This window comes from Schistocerca piceifrons, chromosome 3, assembly GCF_021461385.2.
Source record: "Schistocerca piceifrons isolate TAMUIC-IGC-003096 chromosome 3, iqSchPice1.1, whole genome shotgun sequence".
In the NCBI taxonomy this organism is placed as follows: Eukaryota; Metazoa; Arthropoda; class Insecta; order Orthoptera; family Acrididae; genus Schistocerca; species Schistocerca piceifrons.
This window is the reverse complement of record NC_060140.1, coordinates 953648028-953664161: the sequence shown is the minus strand read 5'-3', so window position 1 is coordinate 953664161 and position 16134 is coordinate 953648028. Positions and strand designations below refer to the sequence as shown.

At 44.5% G+C, this 16134-nt stretch overlaps 1 protein-coding gene across 1 annotated transcript in view; it reads right to left on the bottom strand.

Annotated features, from left to right (window-relative positions):
• Window positions 1–15207, bottom strand: part of LOC124788019 (troponin C, isoallergen Bla g 6.0101) — a 63156-nt gene extending 47949 nt beyond the window's left edge. Inside the window, exon 1 of the mRNA XM_047255074.1 lies at window positions 15061–15207. Within this exon, the coding sequence (XP_047111030.1) occupies window positions 15061–15063 (3 nt within the window). The 5' untranslated portion in view covers window positions 15064–15207. The remainder of the gene's footprint in view (window positions 1–15060) is intronic.
• Window positions 15208–16134: the final 927 nt, after the last annotated feature.

Genomic DNA, 16134 nt, shown 5'->3' with positions numbered 1-16134 from the left:
TTGTTACTTGGTGCCAGGAACGGCTCTCAACGAGGGAAGTGTCCAGGCGTCTAGCAGTGAACGAAAGCGATGCTGTTCGGACATGGAGGAGATACAGAGAGACAGGAACTGTCGATGAAATACCTCGCTCAGGGCGCCCAACAGCTACTACTGCAGTGGATGACCGATACGTACGAATTATGGCCACCACGTTGAATAATGGTTTTCGTGCAGCCACAGGACATCATGTTACGACTAAAACACTGTGTGCAATAGGCTGCATGATGCGCAACTTCACTCCCGACGTTCATGGCGGGGTCTAACTTTGCAACCAAGACACCATGCAGCGCGGTACAGATGGACTCAACACAATGCCGAATGGACCGCTCAGGATTGGCATCACGTTATCTTCTCCAATGACTGTCGCATATGCCTTCAACCAGACAATCGTTGGAGACGTGTTTGGAGTCAACTCGGTCAGGTTGAACGCCTTAGACACGCTGTCCAGCGAGTGTAGCAAGGTGGAGATTCCCTGCTGTTTTGGAGTGGCATTATGTGAGGACGACGTACACCACTGGTGGTCATGGAAGGTGCCGTAACCGCTGTACGATACGTGAATGCCATCCTCCGACCAATAGTGCAACCATATCGCAGCGTATTCGCGAGGCATTCGTCTTCATGGAAGAAAATTCGCGCCCCCATCGTGCACATCTTGTGAATGACTTCTTTCAGGATAACGACATCGCACGACTAGAGCGGCCAGCTTGTTCTCCATACATGAACCCTATCTAACATGCCTGGGATTGCCTGAAAAGGGCTGTTTATGGAATACGTGACCCACCAACCACTTTGAGGGATCCAAGCCGAATCGCCGTTGAGGAGTCGGACAATCTGGATCAACAGTGCCTAGATGAACTTGTGGATAGTATGCCACGACGAATACAGGCGTGCATCAATGCAAGAGAACGTGTTACTGGGTATTAGAGGCACCGGTGTGTACAGCAGTCTGGATCACCACCTCTGAAGGTCTCGCTGTATGGTGGTACAACAGCAAAGCGTGGTTTTCAAGAGCAATAAAAAGGGCGGAAATGATGTTAATTTTGATCTATGTTCGAATTTTCTGTGCAGGTCCCGGAATTCTCGGAACCGAGGTGATGCAAGACTTTTTTTGATGTGTGTACAAAAGGACTGCGTTTGGAGTGGTGCTGTGACCATGAACCATAGACTGCGATGTCGCATTTGGTCAGTGAGGAGTCGGGGTTCTGCAGTACCTCGGGCGACCATCGTTGGCTAGTATGTCAGCGACCTCGGAAGAGGCCCCATTCTTCCAACTTTTGGAGATACACAGTGGTGTTATCCCTGGCGTCGTGGTGCGGGGAGCTATCGGATATGAGCTTAGCTCGAGGCCGGTGGTGAGTGAGGGAACCCTGACGGCACAACGTTACGACAGCGACTCCCGGAGTCCTCACGTGTTACTTCTCACGCGACACTCTCATGGTGCCATTATTCAACAAAACAGTATCGTCCTCACAAGGCACATCTCTCCATAAGCTGTCTGCGTGATGCTGTGCAGGAAGATCCCAAGATATCTCCCAGATGGAACATGAGTGGGACTGACTTAAACGTAGATCCCAAGATATCTCCCAGATGGAACATGAGTGGGACTGGCTTAAACGTCAAGTGCGTCCTAGTGCAGGATCTAGGATGTGAAGGACCAGTTCGCCTCAGGAGAGAGTACAACGGCTTGATGACACTCTTAGCAACTGAATCAGTGCAAGCATTCAGGCTAGAAACGATGCAACGTCATGCTGATAAGTGGATTCAAACTCCCACCTCCTTTGTAAATTTGTCTCGAATTTCTAATCACTAAAATATCATGACACTCCCTTTCAGTCTGTGAAGTTTCGTTTCTCCTCCCCTTCTGTGTGCTTCACTTTTTAGTCAGACGTTGTAGAATCTTGACTGAGAACAAGTGGGAATGAGGTGTGAGCCTCTTGTCTAAGTACATGTTTCCAATCCCCCTAAGAGTGCATTGATTCAATATGTGCTTTTCCAAGGTACCTAGCCAATGGCCTTGCCGCCGTGGTAACGACTTCCCCTCAGATCACAGAAGTTAAACGCTGTCGGGCTCGGCTAACACCTGGATAGGTGAACGTCTGGAGCTACCGAGAGGTGTTGGCAAGCGGGGTGCAGTCAGACCTTACGAGGCCAGCTGAGAAGCTACTTGACTCAGAAGTAACGACTCCAGTCACGATAACACAACGGCCGGCAGAGCGATGTGCTGACCACATGCACCCCCATATCCGCATCCAGTGACGCTCATCATCTGAGGATGACACGGCGGTCGATCGGTACCGTTGGGCCTTCAGAAGCCTGTTCCGACGGACAGTACCCTAGATATCCGCAGATATATGATCCATGTTGGTTGAAACAGGCTCATGACTTCAAATGCGAACATTTTCGGTTAGGCGTGACAGTGGCTGTTACTAATATCAACTGAAAATACACTACTGGCCATTAAAACTGCTACACCGCGAAGGTGTCGAGCTACAGACGCGAAATTTAACCGACAGCAAGAAGATGCTGTGATATGCAAATGATTAGCTTTTCAGAGCATTCACACAAGATTGGCGCCGGTGGCGACACCTACAACGTGCTGACACGAGGAAAGTTTCCAACCGATTTCTCAAACACAAACAGCAGTTGACCGGCGTTGCCTGGTGAAACGTTGTTGTGATGCCTCGTGTAAGGAGGAGAAATGCGTACCATCACGTTTCCGACTTTCATAAAGGTCGTATCGTAGCCTATCGCGATTGCGGTTTATCGTATCGCGACATTGCTGCTCGCGTTGGTCGAGATCCAATGACTGTTAGCAGAGTACGGAATCGGTGGGTTCAGGAGGGTAATACGGAACGCCGTGCTGGGTCCCAACGGCCTCGTATCACTAGCAGTCGAGATGACACGCATCTTATCCGCATGGCTGTAACGGATCGAGCAGCCACGTCTCGATACCTGAGTCAACAGATGGGAACGTTTGCAAGACAACAACCATCTGCATGAACAGTTCGATGACGTTTGCAGTAGCATGGACTATCAGCTCGGAGAACGTGGCTGCGGTTACCCTTGACGCTGCATCACAGACAGGAGCGCCTGCGATGGTGTACTCAACGACGAACCTGGGTGCACGAATGGCAAAACGTCATTTTTCCGATGAATCCAGGTTCTGTTTACAGTATCATGATGGTCGCATCCGTATTTGGCGACATCGCGGTGAACGCACGTTGGAAGCGCGTATTCGTCATCGCCATACTGGCGTATCCCTCGGCGTGATGGTATGGAGTGCCATTGGTTACACGTCTTCGTCACCTCTCGTTCACATTGAAGGCGCTTTGAAGAGTGGACGTTACATTTCAGATGTGTTACGACCCGTGGCTCTTCCCTTCATTCGATCCCTGCGAAACCCTACATTGCAGCAGGATAATGCACGACCGCATGTTGCCGGTCCTGTACGGGCCTTTCTGGATACACAAAATGTTTGACTGCTGCCCTGGCCAGCACATTCTCCAGATCTCTCACCAACTGAAAACGTCTGGTCAATGGTGGCCGAGCAACTGGCTCGTCACAATACACCAATCACTGTTCTTGATGAACTGTGGTATCGTGTTGAAGCTACATGGGCAGCTGTACCTGTACACGCCATCCAAGCTCTGTTTGACTCAATGCCAAGGCGTATCAAGGCCGTTATTACGGCCAGAGGTGGTTGTTCTGGGTACTGATTTCTCGGGATCTATGCACCCAAACTGCGTGAAAACGTAATCACATATCAGTTCTAGTTCAAATGGTTCAAATGACTCTGAGCGCTATGGAACTTAACATCTGAGGTGATCAGTCCCCTAGAACTTAGAACTACTTAAAACTAAGGACATCACACACATCCATGCCCGATGCAGGATTCGAACCTGCGACAGTAGCGGTCGCGCGGTTCCAGACTGAAGCGCCTAGAACCCCTCGGCCACACGGGCCGGCCCGATTTACTTAACAGCCACGTACAATACGTACATGGGCGTCGTGATCGCATACATAGAGTAACATCTAGGGCGGCTACGATTCTTTTACATAGTCGTTGCCGTCAGGGACAAAGTTGATTAGGACTACACGTAATTGCGAGAGGTAGGTTTCAAAAATCATCCAAACAATCTTTGCGCTCAGAATTTCCCTAATTACATCGTTGTGGTCAACACGTGGATAGCATATTGCAGGAAGTGGTACGTTGCTGACTCATTTTGTTGCGTGGGCACCCGGGATAATATGAGTGAGGGCCTTGGCGATACATAGTGCCTTCCTTGTAACGTCTGCAGATTAACTGGCATTTCTGTGATCCTGTAATGCTGACTATACAAAATTGAAGAAGAGAACAGCTCTTCTTTGTGTAAATCCAACTTGGCCAGGGCCCCTGACTGACAAATAATACTCACGAATTAATCGAACGAGTGTCTTCTAAGCGATATCTTTGGTGTACAGATTACATGTTTGAGGTATCTGACATAATCATCTGCTTTACCTACCACTGGATCAATAAAATATTTTGTTTCCTTTTCTTAATTTGTTAAAAAGGTATAGTCGAGGGAGCCTAACCGGTGTAAGCATTTTTTTCCTTTTATCATTTTGTTTCATTCAATACGTTAAGTAATTAACGCTAGTACATTAAAAAATTATAAGAACGTTTGCTAGCGCAGTTAAATATGGCGTCTGGAAAACAACTGATTCAGTCAATACAATCGTTGTTGCTCTTCACTTAAATGTTACAGCTGCACAGCTTCATGCGCAGTCTAATATTTGTGCTTCTCTTTCTCTATGCAATAAGTCCTTACTTACCGTACATTCTGAAAACAACACGTAACTTGACAAACCGATTACGTTTCAAAACCAGTTGCGTTTTCATGGAAGCGAAAATCGATTGCCGAATTGGGAAACCGGCGACTAGAAGCGGATTTCCAAAATCGATTCTTAAGTGTTTACATGGCCAACTAAAACCGGTATTGGGAAATCGGCTTACGAAATCCGATTTTGGGAGCCCGATGTAAACGGGGTGAATATATATCTCTGCTGTAAGAGAGCCTGTTCTCGATTATCGAAACTGAACAATCGAGTAGTAGAACGGCGACGAAGAACGACACTGATTGTTGAAGTACGACGTGGTTGGTGGGGTGGTTTACAGGGATATATACACGGATAAAACATTTGAAGCAATATGTGCAGCATATCGTGTGAACTGCAGAGGAGTAGTGATTAATACCGAGTAAACTATGAACTGCGCTCTGCTTTATGCGTAAATGAACTAACACAGCTTTCGCGTGTGCTATGGACGAAAATCAGTGGTCACTGGTGAAACAGTTCGTGTCCACGATATCAGGTTTGCACATTTCGAGGACGGTCCTTTGATACGAATAGCGGTTGCATTATGTCATATAAATCATAGAACTGTAACTGTTTCGCAGGTGCCACGTAGTAGACGTTGTATAGACAAATATGTCAGTGTATTGTATTTGAAATTGTGCACTCTCTGGAACTGAAATAACGCGACGTCAAGCCTCAAGCCCATAACGACGGCTGTGGCAGTGCAGAAGTTTAACATTATCTGAAGCAGATGCAAAACGGACCTGGAGACCTTGTTTTCACCGTAGAATGGTGAAATCGCGTGTCATCGCTACCACTCAATGACGAAATCCTGCAACAAGGTAAGCTGCAGCCAACGCGGATACTTCTTAAAAAGACTTTTAAATGCCATCAGCCTGTTAGCTACTAAAGTAATGTATTAACTGTTTTCTCTTTAAAACAAAATGTTGTTCCAGTCGTAATTTTGTAATTAGTCTACGTACCATTGTAACGATACCAACATTTAGATGTAGTGTATGCTGCAGATCTCTCCCTCCAATTTTTCTACTATCTCATCAAATAGTAATGACGCCTTCTTCCATTCATTTATTGTATGTGCTATGTTTCGCAGGTTCTGCTTTCTCACGTAAAAAAAAATCAGTAATTTTAACAAATGAACTATTTGTAACCCGCCGTTATAGCGCCTGTGCGAGAACCTATCGTAACTGATCTTTATTCTGATTGGCTGAGAACAGCAGCTAGCGCATTATGCGAATTTGACAGCTGGTGTGTGCCCGCATCTCGTGGTCGTGCGGTAGCGTTCTCGCTTCCCACGCCCGGGTTCCTGGGTTCGATTCCCGGCGGGGTCAGGGATTTTCTCTGCCTCGTGATGGCTGGGTGTTGTGTGCTGTCCTTAGGTTAGTTAGGTTTAAGTAGTTCTAAGTTCTAGGGGACTGATGACCGTAGCAGTTAAGTCCCATAGTGCTCAGAGCCATTTGAACCATTTTTGAACAGCTGGTGTGCATGTGTTTGGTGTTGTTTTGTGTACAACGTTAAGCGAATTTCATGGGTTCGGTGCGTCAGTGAGTTTCTAGTAACAGCATATTTTTCATTGCATGCATACATATTATGAAACTACATTAACGCTATATTTTTGTCGTAACTATAATGCCAGAGAATGATGTTTAATTTTCTTTATCCTCGTTCTTGCATGTCTGAGTGAAGGTACACGGCGAGTACATGGGTTCAGTTTTATTACTTTTGGGTTCCACAGTAGATTTAATTTCATTACTTTCTCCTCATAATTCCACCAGTGGAATTAGCCACAGCTTACTAACTCATTTATTCAGTGTAACGTAACGAGACTAGGTCACCACTTGATTACGTGATCATTTACATTATTTAAATTTAGGTTTACCATTGCTGTTGCATTATATCGTATAGAAATTCCTAGGAACTTAAAGATTGTGACTGATTCCAATGACTAATTGCTGCCGATCGCCTAGTCAAAAGTTATCGGATCTATTTGTCTATTTATGAGCATTACTGTGAAGCACCAAATGCTGAGCATTAAATACGAATCTTCTAAGGGATGTCACTTCCTTGTACACTACTGCGTCGTCAACAGACAGTTTCAGAGAGCTGCAGATGTGGTAATGAAACTCTAACGTGAAGTGGAAGCACGAGAAACGTACACTGCTAGGTCAGTTCAGTAATGTGTTACAGAACTTTTCTAAACTACCACACGTAGCTAGGATTTAGGTATGTACAACACTGTAGCTGGGAATAACATGTTCACAAACTGAGAAACACATTATTTCCTTTCTAAAACTGGCGGACACTTAACGTATCTGTTTAAAGACACTGGCGTATTCAACCGTCAGCTGTAGCAGAAGACAAGCGTTTCACACCACATAAACAGCTGTAATTCTCAATCTCCGTCGCCAGTTATGTGGCATATGGACAGAAGAGTAATCTCAGACACGCAGTCGCCGGCAAAATGTTAAAAAATGGAGTAGCAGGAACTGCTACTATCTGTCACGACCCGCTCAACATACCAACTGTTTCCTCCACGTTCTTACTATTCGCGGGAATCTGTAGGCGCTTTCGAATCATACTATCAAACGTCTTCTTTTATGATTCCATGCATTTATTACCGAAAATATGTCATTTTCCGTTACTTTTTTCAGATCTATACATCAATATTGCTGTGCACTAGAAAACACTATGGACTTTCTTGTAGCAAGACAGGACTATAGGCCTATATCTGATAGATTTGCTCAATAGACGTTTTAAGACAATTACGATACAAAATAGAGTAACATATTTTTATGAAGTACTTCGAATTTTCTCATTTTGAGAGCACTGAAGGGCGATCTGTTCAGTTGTTAAAAACCCTTCAACAGCCAACATCACATAAAATATATTTTTACGGACACGCTACACAACAGATTTTAAAGTGGATTCGCACTATTTACAATATGTCCAGCGTATGTGAATAGCTGTGCTATTGTGTACGGTGTTTATATGATGCAGCAAACAACTGTGAGCAATATGTATATGGATATAGCCTGTTGCACAAGGTGCTTTAAGTTTTTAAATATTTTAGCGTTAACAAACATTTTATAATGTGCTATTTTTATTGACTTGACATCTTGTGCATGAGGTTAGCGTAAAATGAATATATTTTACAACAAAAATATTTTAAGACTTGAAGATGGCAGCTTAGTCTGTTGAAACCGGTAGTCTTAAATAAAAAAAAAATGTTTCATGCGATCTCTGCTATTTAATGGTTTTTAGCAATTTACGAAGTACGAATTTGTAGTTGTATGGAGCCTGCCGTGAGTGCTACAAGCGTCAATTTTTATTTATGGGTTTCGCCATATGATCACATTTATTTTCCTGCATGATCGATTTCAACCCTGACCAACCTGGATAGCCGTGCGTGATAGCACGACGATTGCGGGGTCCGGGGATGCACGCCAGGCCCGTGTCGAATCCACACGGTGGAGTAACGCCGAGGGCCGGTGTGCCGGCCAGTCTGGATGTGGATTTTAGGCGGTTTCACACGTCCAAGTAGGTGAACACTGGGCAGGTGCCCACATTCTGCCTCAGTTACACGATCCGCGAACATTTAGACAAATTCCGTCCCCGGGGGAAATGGCGCTGGAGGCAGGAGGGACATCCTGACCTTGTACCACTAACATTGGCAAATCCAACAATTAACATGTCGGTCACATGAAGGAACGGGATAAAGGAGAAAGAAGAGGAAGAAGAAGACCGATTTCAGCCAAATCAAACGGCCGTCTCAAGGTCAACATGCATGCTAGTAGTCCTTGCATTGATAATGACCACACACTGCTTCGTATCAGTAAATGAACCTAAGTAAAATTAAGAGACAGTCCTAAATAATGTTGTCAGTTTAATTGATCGCTCTCTTGTACTGACAGAAGAACCATCTTACTGGAAAGTCGATTCAAACGTAATTTGCCCCTCGAATATTCTTTAGGGTGGGGTAAACATTTTGTAACACCTTGAAGTGCTTATTAACGATTCTGTCAGCAGTTGCAGTATTTATATTAGGCGACTAGTTTCGAACCTTAGAGGTTCATTTTCAAGCCTGACCTGCTGTGGGTGCACTGACAGTGCCTGACCTTAAGAATGAACATCAAAGTGGCAAATCATGCTTTGTACGATATTTACAGAATTAACTTGATTTTCACTTGGTGAGAGGCACGCGTGGATCGTCGCATTCATTCTGCAAACAACTTATAAAGCATGTGTTGCCACTTTCATGTTTATTGTTAAGATCAGGCATTCTTAGTGCAATCTCAGTAGGACAGGCTCTAAAATAAACCTGTAAGGCTTGAAACTAGTCGCCTAATATAAATACTGCAATTGTTGACAGAATCGTTAATAAACGACTTAAAGAATGTAATCAAGTTGCTGGTTGCCTGTGAGTACAGTGTTGAAACTGAAGAATTATGAAACACATTAAACGCAAACACGAGGCCTTAAAACATTGTAATATACGCAAAATTTCATTTTCTATATACCAGAGAGTAACTTCACACACACACACACACACACACACAGAGAGTGAGGGGGGGGGGGGGGGGGAGGGGGAGAGAGAGATGCCGTATCGTGTATTGGAAGGTGGTCTCACTAGAAATCACAAGGTGGTACTTGGTGAAGTGAGTTAGTAATGAAAAGAAACGCTGATCCGCAAAACTATTGGCGTGTCAAGTTGGACTTGACCTTAAGAACATCGTGCGACACCTGAGTTAAAGTAGCACTGTTATGGTTCAAATGACTCTGAGCACTATGGGACTTAACATCTGAGGTCATCAGTCCCCTAGAACTTAGAACTACTTAAACGTAACTACCCTAAGGACATCACACACGTCCATGTCCGAGGCAGGATTCGAACCTGCGACCGTAGCAGTCGCGTGGTTCCGGACTGAAGCGCCAAGAACCGCTCGGCCACCGCGGCCGGCAGCACTGTAATCAAATGTAGGTACTGATAGCAACTATAAACAGTTCAAGGATCGCCTACGAAAGGTGATCCACTCTAAAGAGTACCCAGGAGCGATTAAGCAAGGAGCCCTGTAAAAATGTTACGTCTCGTAAATCACGTAAACAATCTATTTACAATCTGACACAAAATGTTAGTCGCTATTTTACCTAAGTATTCCGAACAGCGATTTTTTTTTCTGGAGGCAGAATGCATGCATTCATTAGATGCAAATTCAACTATTCTAAATGTAGATCCTATGCAAATCTGGGAGACTGTAGGGATGTCTGACGGACTATATAACTCTTTTCGGAAGCTGGGCCGTCATTTGCAGTGCGTGGTGTGAGTGTTGTGAAACCTGTCGCATTGAATGGTACAGCTTGTCAACCAACATAACGGAACAACATCTGACGAATAAAACTTGACGATTATCTGTGTGTTGTCGAGATACGTAAGAGACAAGTCTTATAGAATGAATGAAGTCAGGCTGATTGTGAGAATCCTTTACCTTCTTGGAGTAACATCGCTCTCCGTACCTAGATGATATAAAGGTCGAGGCTAGTGTTAAACGGTACTAAACTTGATCCGTTTAATGTGTGTGTCATATTTTTTTCCACTCAACGTCACCGTACGGATATGTACTGGGTCCGTTCTCAATATGATTTCACAGCGGTTCACAGTGTAGAAAAATCAACAAATTTAACCTTTTTTTCCTACGAAACCTAGAACTATAAGTCGCTATGACTTCATAGATGGTTTCGAGTCAAATCAGTTTCAAGCGTAATAGACTTTTTTTGTTGTTGTTGGTCAGAGTGTAATTTTACTTGCAGAAATAACGATACGAAATGTACAGCATTAACCGGACCTTACGTATATGAGATCGCGGCGGGTCAAATCACCATGTTTTAATTGAATACAATATTCTCAACCGTATGCAAAATTTGGAAACGAAAGATGTGAGATGTATCCCACACTACACAAATTACTAATTGTTCTGTAAGTCTCCCATTTTATTTTCTAGCTTGAATACGATATGTTACAGTTGTGAGTAAACTTCCTCGTCTTTCATTTTCGTAATTTCTTTGACTTGTAAACTATTAGTTTAGGCCTGGTACATTGTAGGTGAATAGTACTCTACGCTTGCCATAATATTGTTATGAATTTCCTGACAGTGTGTGCAGAACCGGTACTCGACACTGGGATTTTTGACTTTCGTGAGGATGTAGTCTACCAACGGAGCTTCTCAATCACGATTCACGACCCTCCCTCACAGCTTCACCTCCGCCGGTACCACTTCTCCCACCTTACAAACTTCACAGAAGTTCTTCTGCATACCATGCGTCTCCCAAGTTCGAGTCCCACTCTGCCATACAGTTTTAAGCTGGCATGAAGTTTCAAATCAGCAGTCTCTCCGCTTAGTGACGCAAATGCCTGGGCATTTATAAGTTAGAGCAAATGCCCAGGATAAATGCCTGGGCAAGTGCCATTAATTCATAAATGCCTTAGCATTTATGCATTTTAAAGATTAATTGAAAACCAGCACTTAAAAAAAATTTTTTTAACTGATATTTCGTATTGGAAAAGGTGTTTTGCAACACTGCTTCTGTAGTGGTTGTTCTGTAGTGGTTGGGTAACCAAGTTGGAAAAGCTGCTTGACAGTTAGGGAAGAGTTATTAGGGGAAATAAACTGGACTGTAAACGTATTTATACGTTTTCAATCAGGTCTGTTGTTGATGTAGTACATAAAAAAAAGTAAACGAATCTCAGGCTTAAAAGTTGTTCTTGAAATAAAGTATATTTCATATTAAGTAAGTAGCCAGTAGGTAGTATTTTTAATTATACTATGCTACTGCAAAAATATTACACTAAAACATAATGATTTTAATGAGGGATGAGTCATGCGCTGATTCCGATTACACGAGTCCAAGAATCGCCGATTCTCTAGGAATCGACTAGTATCGGAATCAAACGATTCCAGCGTCTTCGGCATCGATTCATTGTTATGAAATCTCTTTTATGTTATTGCAGCAATGCTAAAATGTTTGGTTTTTGCTAACAAGAAATGTTTATTGGTAAAATTTGCATTGCTTTGAAGTATTGGGGTTATTATAGAAAACAGGAAAAGCGATCAGTGTTATTTTAATAACAACTCCGACAGAAACAATCATAAAAGACACAAGAATCGGTCAGCACTGCAGACAGTAGAGTTGCTGTTGCCGTGTGTGGTGACCTATCAGACGGTGCGCATGTGCGTGCAGTCTGTACGGTAGTTTCTCGCTGTCGTACTCGCACACAGGTTGTATTGCAGAATGGCACCGTCCCTGATTCGAAAGTATTTTACGAAGTGTTGTAACACTGAAGTAAAACGCTCCATTTGCTTAAAAAGGTTAAAAATGGGAACAGGCACAACAAACTTGTGATATCACACAAGAAGAAAATGTCCGTGCTTGCTTCAGGCTAAAAAATTAATACCATCCAAAAGCAATGATGCAAGAAAGTCATCAACTTGTGACCTCTCGCGCCCTCTACTTAACCTGTGCGCCCGCATCTCGTGGTCGTGCGGTAGCGTTCTCGCTTCCCACGCCCGGGTTCCCGGGTTCGATTCCCGGCGGGGTCAGGGATTTTCTCTGCCTCGTGATGGCTGGGTGTTGTGTGATGTCCTTAGGTTAGTTAGGTTTAAGTAGTTCTAAGTTCTAGGGGACTGATGACCATAGATGTTAAGTCCCATAGTGCTCAGAGCCATTTGAACCATTTGAACTTAACCTGTGCCATGTTTTCTGGAGGCATTAAGGTCAATTTCTGCCCCATGTCGATCCAGATCTGCTTCTCCTTAACTGTCATCAGAATTTTTCAATCTTTGTTAGAAATCTACGTCAATTACCGCAAGTAACAGCAGTGAAAACGAAAACAAAAATCAGTTATACCTTTGACCGGCTTTAACAGGTTACATTTGAGACGAAAAAAACCGGTATGAGCGGAAACCGGTTGTTCCAGCAATAACCGTCTTCCCTATTCTGAGTGATTAACCCATTAGCACCGTGCGTTGCCATATGGCAATGTTTGTAAGACTTTTTTAAAATCGTTGATTCCACGACATCAACGAAGCGAGAGTGTTGGCAGCACTGGATTCCGTTCCGCAAGACTGTAAAGATCACTACAATGCAACGCTTTTAACAATACATTTAAATCCTGCGGCGTAAGCAGTGTTGGAAGTCGTTGTTTGCTGAATGACGAAGAAAAATGGAGTATAAGTTCGAGTAAGTATGTTTTACACAGTAACTTATGATATATAATTTGGTTTTTTTAGTACAGTTGTGCTTCAAATACTCAAATATATATTCTTTGGAGGTTATTGCTTGCTGTGAAATAAATTACGTTCCTTTAGGCCGTTTGAACGTCGGCGTTGCCATATGGCAACGCTAGGCGCTTGTACTCAGTAAAAGGACGAATTTTCTCTTTCTTGTTTTAGAAGAGGTTTCTCGCTGGCTGAGGCGCTGGAGATTTCTTATAATGACGATATTGAAGATGATGTGCTTGTTGAGCCCCCAGATCTGAATAGAGAAGAATGACGGATTATTGTATGTGCGGTGGCTGGACAACTTACTTGTCACAATGATCTATTCTTCACGTGGTGCACAAGAAGTTGGCCAAGTCAAGAAATTCTCGCAACTAAAAAAGCGAAATGTAATGATTCCCAGACCAAAACTTGTAGCCAAATATAATACATATATGGGAGGTATTGATCAGATGGATCAGTATCTAGCGTGCTGTCGCATTGCAATACGAAGCAAGAAATGGTACTGGTGTCTACGTGGATTTTAGACGTCGCAATACAAAACAGTTGGATTTTGTATAATAAAGCAAGAAACCGAACTATTTCTCAGCTTGATTTCAAGAGAGAAGTAGCAACAATGTACTTGCAGAGACACCAAGCTTTACCAAAAGGAGCCAGGAGACCATCTACATCAAGGGCATGTTCCGACAGCCGCATATCAGATTCAATTAGGTTTGGTAAGACTGGCCACATCGTCCAGCACACAGAAGGAAAGAAGAAGAAAAGGTATGCACACAAGGACTGTAAATCTATTGGGAGAACAGTGTGTTCGAAGTGTAATGTGGGATTGTGTATTGACTGTTTTATTCCATTTCATGTAAAATAATGCTGAGTTCAAGATTTGATATTTGATTATGAATTGTACGGTGTTATAAAGTATCATATGTATGATGAAGACTGAATAATAAATTTGCACAAGACTTGTATATGTAATAAGAAATTTCAATAACCAACTTATTTTAGTTGAAGTTGTAATCCGTATAAATTTAGGTAGTGAAAGCGCCTAGCATTGCCATACGGCAACGTCAAATATGTCACTATTGGCGGTAATGACTTTTGTCGAAACAACTCTGTTGTGTAATTTATGCCTTTTACAGACATAATAACGCAATTTTTTAAAAAAAAATCACGAAAAAATTAATTCCGGCGCTAATGGGTTAAGCTTGTGGCGTAAGATAACGAGAGAATGTTCATAATCTGTAGCTTAGGTGTGATGTCCTTAGGTTAGTTAGGTTTAAGTAGTTCTACGTTCTAGGGGACTGATGACCATAGACGTTAAGTCCCATAGTGCTCAGAGCCATTTGAATTTTTGTAGCTTAGGTGGGCTTTGTAGACCAGTTTGGGGTTTTCTACATCAGTGGTGGACTACAAGTATCCTATATCAAATTGTTTGCCTCGACTTCCCCTGCACCACTGTGCATATGGTAAACAGTTATCGTTTACATTCTGTATTCCCAGAACAAACGGGAAGCCTACTTAGGGCAGAGAGGGTGACATGCCGACGAGCGAGGTTCAGCAGTAGTGACGCAGTACCCTGACTTGTGTCGAGAGAGAGCTCGCTGACAGACCGCGGCAGCGTAGGGCGCTAGTGTGAGCAGACAGTTGACAGACGGGTGCAGCGTAGGGCGCTAGTGTGAGCAGACAGTTGACAGACGGGTGCAGCGTAGGGCGCTTGTGTGAGCAGACAGTTGACAGACGGGTGCAGCGTAGGGCGCTAGTGTGAGCAGACAGTTGACAGACGGGCCCCGGAACGTGCGCGGCGTGCTGCGGGTAGGGATGCGGCGTGTTGACGGGTGTCAGTGGGCGGTGGTAGGGCGGCGCGCCGCAGCAGTGGAACGGAGGAGCGCAGGCCGCCTACCATGGCTGCTGAGGTGTGCTGAGCTGAGCTGAGCTGAGGTGCTGCGCTGCCGGCCGGGTACGGACTGCTCTCCGCGGACTCCCGGTCGGCCGGCGCTCCGCTATATTTACCCGCGCAACGACGCCGTGAAATGGGCTATAGGAGCCGCACCCGCTATTCTCCGTGGCGGGAAAATGCCCCGCGTATCAAAATATAGCTGGCGGCGGGCCTTTACAGCGCGTTTCCACTGTCTCGGGCGACCCGCGGCCGCGGGTTTATTTATAATACCGCGGCCAGGCGAGGCGCGTGCCCCGGCGGGCCGAGACGCCGCTAAGTCCTCTGGAGCTGCGGCGCCGCTTATTAGCATAACTTGACAGACGTCCCGGTGGCTATGCTAATTCGATGGCTTCTGTCGCCGCGGAAATATCCCGTTGTGCTTCGCTAGCAGTGCCACTCTGTCCAGTAGCGTTATTATGACCACCTGCTAGCACTCGGAATTGTAGTCGTTTGTAGTACACACAGAAGACAACTCAGTCAGTCCGGTGCTGCCACTGGTAGAGGAGATGGGGCCACCTGCAGTGCTCGCTCTACATGTGGAGTGGGATGTCACGAAAGACTCACACAGAATACGCGGTGGTCGAGGTGGTCCAGTACAAGTTCGACTGGATGAACGCCATTTGTCCGTGAACGGCTGGAAAAATACGTACAATTTTCATAAAGATTACACGCCTCTCACTAAACAATGTGAAGTCTTAGTCGGATGAAAATTAGCAAACTATATGAACTGTTTCTTCCTGAACCTTTTCATATACAGTTAATAACATTAGTTGTCCTATAGATTTTTTGTCGTCACCGCCAGACACCACACTTGCTAGGTGGTAGCCTTTAAATCGGCCGCGGTCCGTTAGTATACGTCGGACCCGCGTGTCGCCACTATCAGTGATTGCAGACCGAGCGCCGCCACAAGGCAGGTCTAGTCTAGAGAGACTCCCTAGCACTCGCCCCAGTGGTACAGCCGACTTTGCTAGCGATGGTTCACTGACTACATATGCTCTCAATTGCAGAGACGACAGTTTAGCATAGCCTTCAGCTACG